Source organism: Palaemon carinicauda, chromosome 31 (assembly GCF_036898095.1).
Source record: "Palaemon carinicauda isolate YSFRI2023 chromosome 31, ASM3689809v2, whole genome shotgun sequence".
NCBI lineage: Eukaryota > Metazoa > Arthropoda > Malacostraca > Decapoda > Palaemonidae > Palaemon > Palaemon carinicauda.
This window is the reverse complement of record NC_090755.1, coordinates 14,674,455-14,682,984: the sequence shown is the minus strand read 5'-3', so window position 1 is coordinate 14,682,984 and position 8,530 is coordinate 14,674,455. Positions and strand designations below refer to the sequence as shown.

At 41.0% G+C, this 8,530-nt stretch overlaps 1 protein-coding gene across 1 annotated transcript; it reads left to right on the top strand.

Moving 5' to 3' along the window:
- The first annotated feature begins 3,467 nt into the window (after positions 1–3,467).
- LOC137625104 (uncharacterized) lies at positions 3,468–4,160 on the top strand. The gene has a single exon (XM_068356036.1). The coding sequence runs from the start codon at positions 3,468–3,470 to the stop codon at positions 4,158–4,160; it is 693 nt and encodes a 230-aa protein (XP_068212137.1).
- Positions 4,161–8,530: the final 4,370 nt, after the last annotated feature.

Genomic DNA, 8,530 nt, shown 5'->3' with positions numbered 1-8,530 from the left:
TTCTTCCTTATAAAAAGGTTTTTCTTTCTCTCCATCGTCCATAGTCTATCCTCTCAATCTTTCCAACTGAGTCTATCCTTTATCTGATGATGTAGGGCTTGTACCACCTGCATCATAGGACATTTCTTCCTTATAAAAAGATTTTTCTTTCTCTCCATCGTACATAGTCTATCCTCTCAATCCTTCCAACTGAGTCTATCCTTTATCTGATGATGTAAGGCTTGTACCACCTGCATCATAGGACATTTCTTCCTTATAAAAAGGTTTTTCTTTCTCTCCATCGTCCATAGTCTATCCTCTTAATCCTTCTAACTGAGTCTATCCTTTATCTGATGATGTAGGGCTTGTACCACCTGCATCATAGGACATTTCTTCCTTATAAAAAGGTTTTTCTATCTCTCCATCTTCCATAGTCCATCAACTCAATCCTTCCAAGTGAGTCTATCCTTTATCTGAAATGTAAGGCTTGTACCACCTACATCATAGGACATTTCTTCCTTATAAAAAGATTTTTCTTTCTCTCCATCGTCCATAGTCTATCCTCTCAATCCTTCCAACTGAGTCTACCCTTTATCTGATGATGTAGGGCTTGTACCACCTGCATCATAGGACATTTCTTCCTTATAAAAAGGTTTTTCTTTCTCTCCATCGTCCATAGTCTATCCTCTCAATCTTTCCAGCTGAGTCTATCCTTTATCTGATGATGTAGGGCTTGTACCACCTGCATCATAGGACATTTCTTCCTTATAAAAAGGTTTTTCTTTCTCTCCATCGTCCATAGTCTATCCTCTCAATCCTTCTAACTGAGTCTATCCTTTATCTGATGATGTAGGGCTTGTACCACCTGCATCATAGGACATTTCTTCCTTATAAAAAGGTTTTTCTATCTCTCCATCTTCCATAGTCCATCCACTCAATCCTTCCAAGTGAGTCTATCCTTTATCTGATGATGTAAGGCTTGTACCACCTGCATCATAGGACATTTCTTCCTTATAAAAAGATTTTACTTTCTCTCCATCGTCCATAGTCTATCCTCTCAATCCTTCCAACTGAGTCTACCCTTTATCTGATGATGTAGGGCTTGTACCACCTGCATCATAGGATATTTCTTCCTTATAAAAAGGTTTTTCTTTCTCTCCATCGTCCATAGTCTATCCTCTCAATCTTTCCAGCTGAGTCTATCCTTTATCTGATGATGTAGGGCTTGTACCACCTGCATCATAGGACATTTCTTCCTTATAAAAAGGTTTTTCTTTCTCTCCATCGTCCATAGTCTATCCTCTCAATCCTTCTAACTGAGTCTATCCTTTATCTGATGATATAGGGCTTGTACCACCTGTATCATAGGACATTTCTTCCTTATAAAAAGGTTTTTCTATCTCTCCATCGTCCATAGTCTATCCTCTCAATCCTTCTAACTGAGTCTATCCTTTATCTGATGATGTAGGGCTTGTACCACCTGCATCATAGGACATTTCTTCCTTATAAAAAGGTTTTTCTTTCTCTCCATCGTCCATAGTCTATCCTCTCAATCCTTCTAACTGAGTCTATCCTTTATCTGATGATATAGGGCTTGTACCACCTGCATCATAGGACATTTCTTCCTTATGAAAAGGTTTTTCTTTCTCTCCATCGTCCATAGTCTATCCTCTCGATCCTTCTAACTGAGTCTATCCTTTATCTGATGATGTAGGGCTTGTACCACCTGCATCATAGGACATTTCTTCCTTATAAAAAGATTTTTCTTTCTCTCCATCGTCCATAGTCTATCCTCTCAATCCTTCCAACTGAGTCTATCCTTTATCTGATGATGTAGGGCTTGTACCACCTGCATCATAGGACATTTCTTCTTTATAAAAAAAGGTTTTTCTTTTTATCCATCTTCTATAGTCCATCCACTCAATCCTTCCAAGTGAGTCTATCCTTTATCTGGTGATGTAGGGCTTGTACCACCTGCATCATAGGACATTTCTTCCTTATAAAAAGATGTTTCTTTCTCTCCATCGTACATAGTCTATCCTCTCAATCCTTCCAACTGAGTCTATCCTTTATCTGATGATGTAGGGCTTGTACCACCTGCATCATAGGACATTTCTTCCTTATAAAAAGGTTTTACTTTTTCTCCATCTTCCATAGTCCATCCACTCAATCCTTCCAAGTGAGTCTATCCTTTTTCTGATGATGTAAGACTTGTACCACCTGCATCATAGGACATTTCTTCCTTATAAAAAGATTTTACTTTCTCTCCATCGTCCATAGTCTATCCTCTCAATCCTTCCAACTGAGTCTATCCTTTATCTGATGATGTAGGGCCTGTACCACCTGCATCATAGGACATTTCTTCCTTATAAAAAGATTTTACTTTCTCTCCATCGTCCATAGTCTATCCTCTCAATCTTTCCAACTGAGTCTATCCTTTATCTGATGATGTAGGGCTTGTACCACCTGCATCATAGGACATTTCTTCCTTATAAAAAGGTTTTTCTTTCTCTCCATCGTCCATAGTCTATCCTCTCAATCCTTCTAACTGAGTCTATCCTTTATCTGATGATGTAAGGCTTGTACCACCTGCATCATAGGACATTTCTTCCTTATAAAAAGATTTTACTTTCTCTCCATCGTCCATAGTCTATCCTCTCAACCTTTCCAACTGAGTCTATCCTTTATCTGATGATGTAGGGCTTGTACCACCTGCATCATAGGACATTTCTTCCTTATAAAAAGGTTTTTCTTTCTCTCCATCGTCCATAGTCTATCCTCTCAATCCTTCCAACTGAATCTATCCTATATCTGATGATGTAGGGCTTGTACCACCTGCATCATAGGACATTTCTTCCTTATAAAAAGATTTTACTTTCTCTCCATCGTCCATAGTCTATCCTCTCAATCTTTCCAACTGAGTCTATCCTTTATCTGATGATGTAGGGCTTGTACCACCTGCATCATAGGACATTTCTTCCTTATAAAAAGGTTTTTCTTTCTCTCCATCGTCCATAGTCTATCCTCTCAATCCTTCTAACTGAGTCTATCCTTTATCTGATGATGTAAGGCTTGTACCACCTGCATCATAGGACATTTCTTCCTTATAAAAAGATTTTACTTTCTCTCCATCGTCCATAGTCTATCCTCTCAATCTTTCCAACTGAGTCTATCCTTTATCTGATGATGTAGGGCTTGTACCACCTGCATCATAGAACATTTCTTCCTTATAAAAAGATTTTTCTTTCTCTCCATCGTCCATAGTGTGCTAAAAATAAACCTGTTTATATTATCCTGTTGTTCATAAGGAGTGTGATGTATGTACCTTCTTAGTTAACACAAATGTTTATTTATGTTTATGACTGTCTGATAATGTTTGTTTTGTTGTTTGCAGTGTACAACTGCAGTGGAATTGTTAATTGAATAAAACCTTAGTTCTGGATACACCGGGTTTACTTCAATTTATTCAATTAATCAATTCAGTTGCCATGGAACGGCTTCTGCGCCCATCCTGGTTTGATGTGGACCCTGACTCTGCCCAGGCCGCCAAGGAGTGGACACACTGGCTGAGGACATTTACAAACTTCGTTGAAGCGGTGCAGCTGACTACCCCTACGCTTGACAAACTGGTTCTTCTCACTAACTATGTGGCTCCTAGTGTGTATGACTACATTTCTGAGTGTGAGACTTATGAGAACGCTGAAGAGGTTTTGACATCTTTGTACGTGAAACCGAACAATGAAATATTTGCCAGGCATCTACTTGCCACTCGCAGGCAAAATTCGGGTGAGTCCCTGGATCAGTTCCTGCAGGCACTGAAGCTACTTGCTAAGGACTGTCAATTCAAAAGTGTAACTGCGGAGGAAGCATGTGACAGTTATGTTCGGGATGCCTTCATTAATGGTTTGGTCTCTAGTGCAATACGCCAGCGTCTGTTGGAAAATTTGACACTGAACTTAAATACTGCTTATGAACAGGCCCGCACTCTAGAAATGGCCCAGAAGCATTCAGCCTCCTACTCTTCAGCAGAACCTGTTAATGCTGCTGTGTCAGCAATGAATCGAGAGGAGGAATCGTTTAGTGCTGAAAATAACAGTGTGTCTGTTTCTGCTGCTACTTCTAGTGCTCGATGTTTTTTTTTGTGGGAACAACCGGCATCCCCGAACTCAGTGTCCTGCTAAGGACGCAGTGTGTTTGAAATGTAAGAAGCAAGGACATTATGCTAAGGTGTGCCGCTCTGTGAAACAGGCGAGTGGCTCTTCTAGCCCAAAATATTCTTCAGCAATGCTAGCTTCTATAGTGGGGGCCTCCCCTAAGTGTCTTGAAAAATCTATAACACCTCTCAAGCTTAATGGTAGCCCTGTCAGTGCCCTTATTGATACTGGGAGTTCGGACAGCTTTGTGCGTCATAATTTAGTGGACCTAAACAAACTAACTATGTCTCCAGAGCATGGAAAAGTCTCCATGGCTGATGAATCCCTGTCCTCAAACATCTTAGGTCTGTGTAGTGTGGACTTGGAGTTAAAAGGAGAGACTTATCACGGTGTTGAACTCAAGGTGTTACAAAGATTATGTAGTGATGTGATTCTAGGCCATGACTTCCTGGGGAAACATTCTGGTCTGGAAATGGATTTTGAAGGAGAGAAACCTCCTTTGAAGAGATGTTCACTAGGTGTTGTTAAGGTGTCCCCTCCTTTCCTTTTCAAGAACCTGACGCCAGATTGTAGACCAGTGGCTAATAAGTCAAGACTATACTCCTTGAGTGACAAGAAGTTCATTGAAGCGGAGATTGAGCGTATGATGTCGGAAGGAATAATAAGGCCCAGCAATTCTCCTTGGAGAGCTCAAGTGCTGGTGACATCAGGGGAGAATCAGAAAAGGAGGATGGTTGTAGATTACTCTCGTACCATAAACAAGTTCACTGAGCTTGATGCTTACCCCTTGCCAAATATCAACGAAATGGTGAACAACATTGCACGGTACAAGGTGTTCAGTACCTTAGATCTGAAAAGTGCATATCATCAGGTTGCAATAAGAGAAGAAGAGAGACCGTACACTGCATTTGAAGCTGGGGGTAAACTTTACGAGTTCAATCGCATTCCATTTGGAGTGAAAAATGGAGTGGCTGCTTTTCAACGTGTGATTGACAAAATCCTTAAGAAAGAAAAAGTAGGTGGTACATTTGCTTATGTAGACAATGTTACTGTGTGTGGTGAGACAGAGGAGGAGCATGACCAGAATTTAAGAAGGTTTTTGAAGGTGGCCGAGGAATACAACCTGACTCTAAACCACAGCAAGTGTGACTTCAAAGTCAGAACCATTAAATTACTTGGGTATTCAGTAACGGATGGGGAAATCAAACCTGACCCAGAACGCTTGCAACCACTGTGGAATCTTTCACCCCCAAAGGATGCAGCTTCTCTTCGCATGACCATGGGATTGCTTGCACATTACTCTAGATGGATCCCAAACTTTTCAGAGAAAATCCGCCCTCTCACACAAGCCAATGGTTTTCCTTTATCTACTGAAGCACTGCAAGCTCTCGGGAACTTGAAGAAAGACATTGCTAGTGCTGTGGTAACGGCCATTGATCCCACCTCTCTTTTCACTGTGGAAACGGACGCCTCAGGTCATGCAATAGCAGCTACTCTGACACAGAATAATCGCCCAGTGGCTTTCTTCTCCCGCACTCTCACTCGCAGTGAACAGGGACATTCTGCAGTGGAAAAGGAAGCTTATGCCATAGTGGAGGCATTGAGGAAGTGGAGACACTACTTAATTGGACACCATTTCAAGCTCATCACGGACCAGCGTAGTGTAAAGTTTATGTTTGACTCTAAATCAGACAGTAAAATAAAGAATGACAAAATAGCAAGGTGGAGAGTTGAACTCTCATGTTTTCACTATGATATAGTATACCGTCCAGGAACAGAGAACATACCAGCTGATGCTCTCTCCCGCATCTGTGGTGCCACTACTTCTGATAAACTCCGAGAACTTCATGAAATCCTATGTCACCCAGGAATATCTCGTATGATGCATTTCGTCCGAGGGCGGAATCTACCTTACTCGGTAGAAGAAGTGAAGAAATTTACCACCTCTTACCAAGTGTGTTTAGAGCTCAAACCTCGATTCTTCAAATACTCGGGACAACTGATCAAAGCAACCCAGCCATTCGAGAGGCTGAACTTAGATTTCAAAGGCCCAGTTCCCTCTCAATCTAGAAACAAGTACTTCCTCACGGTTGTGGATGAATTTTCAAGGTTCCCTTTTGTTTTCCCTTGCGCTGAAATGACCACTCGAACTGTCATCAGTTGTTTGGTGCAACTATTTGCTTTGTTTGGTATGCCAGCATACATCCACGCTGACAGGGGTGCATCTTTCATGTCTGAAGAGCTGAAGGATTTCCTGATGAAGAAAGGTGTAGCTACCAGTCGCACTACACCATATAACCCTAAAGTGAATGGTCAGGCTGAAAAATATAACGGAATTATATGGAAAACTCTAACATTGGCCCTTAAGACAAGAAACCTTGATGTGTCTCAGTGGGAAACTGTTCTCCCAGATGCTCTCCATTCTATACGCTCCTTGTTGTGCACTTCCACGAATAGTACTCCTCACGAGCGCCTTTTCCTGCATAGTAGAAGGTCCACCACCGGCCAATCGTTGCCTACTTGGCTTATCGAAGGAGGACGTGCTCTCCTGAGACGCCATGTAAGACACAGTAAGAACGACCCCTTGGTGGATGAGGTTGAAATCGTAGAGACGAACCCTGAGTATGCTCATGTGAAGCTTTCAGATGGTAGGACGACTACGGTTTCATTAAGACATCTTGCTCCTATGGCTAGTGACAACCGAGAAAATTCAGATGCTGGGGATCCTGCACCTCAGTCCGAGGTTCTTGAGGAATTGTCAGTTGCGAATGCTCCCCAGGAAATTGCACGTGGTTTCTCCCATGTGGATACTGCTCCTCAGAATGACACTCTTCACGAATCACGTACAGTGCCTCAACAGGTAGCCTCACCTCCTCCACTTCGAAGGTCAGAGAGAGTGAGGCAACCTCCAAAGTACCTTCAGGATTACTCCACGTGAACTTAACTCAGAAGGGAAGAATGTGCTAAAAATAAACCTGTTTATATTATCCTGTTGTTCATAAGGAGTGTGATGTATGTACCTTCTTAGTTAACACAAATGTTTATGACTGTCTGATAATGTTTGTTTTGTTGTTTGTAGTGTACAACTGCAGTGGAATTGTTAATTGAATAAAACCTTAGTTCTGGATACACCGGGTTTACTTCACATAGTCTATCCTCTCAATCCTTCTAACTGAGTCTATCCTTTATCTGATGATGTAGGGCTTGTACCACCTGCATCATAGGACATTTCTTCCTTATAAAAAGGTTTTTCTTTCTCTCCATCGTACATAGTCCATCCACTCAATCCTTCCAACTGAGTCTATCCTTTATCTGATGATGTAGGGCTTGTACCACCTGCATCATAGGACATTTCTTCCTTATAAAAAGGTTTTTCTTTCTCTCCATCGTACATAGTCTATCCTCTCAATCCTTCCAAGTGAGTCTATCCTTTATCTGATGATGTAAGGCTTGTACCACCTGCATCATAGGATATTTCTTCCTTATAAAAGGTTTTTCTATCTCTCCATCTTCCATAGTCCATCCACTCAATCCTTCCAACTGAGTCTACCCTTTATCTGATGATGTAGGGCTTGTACCACCTGCATCATAGGACATTTTTTCCTTATAAAAAGGTTTTTCTTTCTGTTCATCTTCCATAGTCTATCTACTCAATCCTTCCAACTGAGTCTACCCTTTATCTGATGATGTAGGGCTTGTACCACCTGCACCATAGGATATTTCCTTCTTTAAAAATAGTTTTAATTTCCATCTTCCATAGTTCAATCACTTAATCCTTCCAATTGAGTCCATCCTTTATCTGGGGATGTAAGACTTGTACCACATGCATCATAGGATATTTCCTTCTTAAATAAATACTTTTTTTTCTGCATCTTCCATAGTCCATCTACTCAATCCTTCTAGTTCGGTCCATCCTTTATCTGATCATGTAGGGCATGTACCATCTGCATCTTAGGATATTTTCTCCTTAAAAATTTCCGTTTCTCTCCCTTTTCCATAGTCCATCCACACAATCCTTCCAACTGAGTTTATCTTTTATCAGATGATGTAGGGCTTGTACCACCTGCATCATAGGATATTTCCTTTTGATAATATAGTTCCTTTTCTCTCCATTTTCCATAGTACATCCAATTAATCCTACCAACTGAATCCATCCATTATCCGATGATTTAGGGCTTGTACCACCTGCATGATAGGATAATTCCTACTTATAGAAAAATTTCCCCTTTTTCTACATCTTCCATAGTCCATCCACATAATCTTTCCAACTGAATCCATCTCGACTTCATTTACCCATTTGTTGAATTTAGAGGTCGAATACTTTGAAATTTTTCCAGACAATCATTGGCCCATTTGTTGAATTGTATGTCGAACACTTCAAAATTTGTCCAGACAGT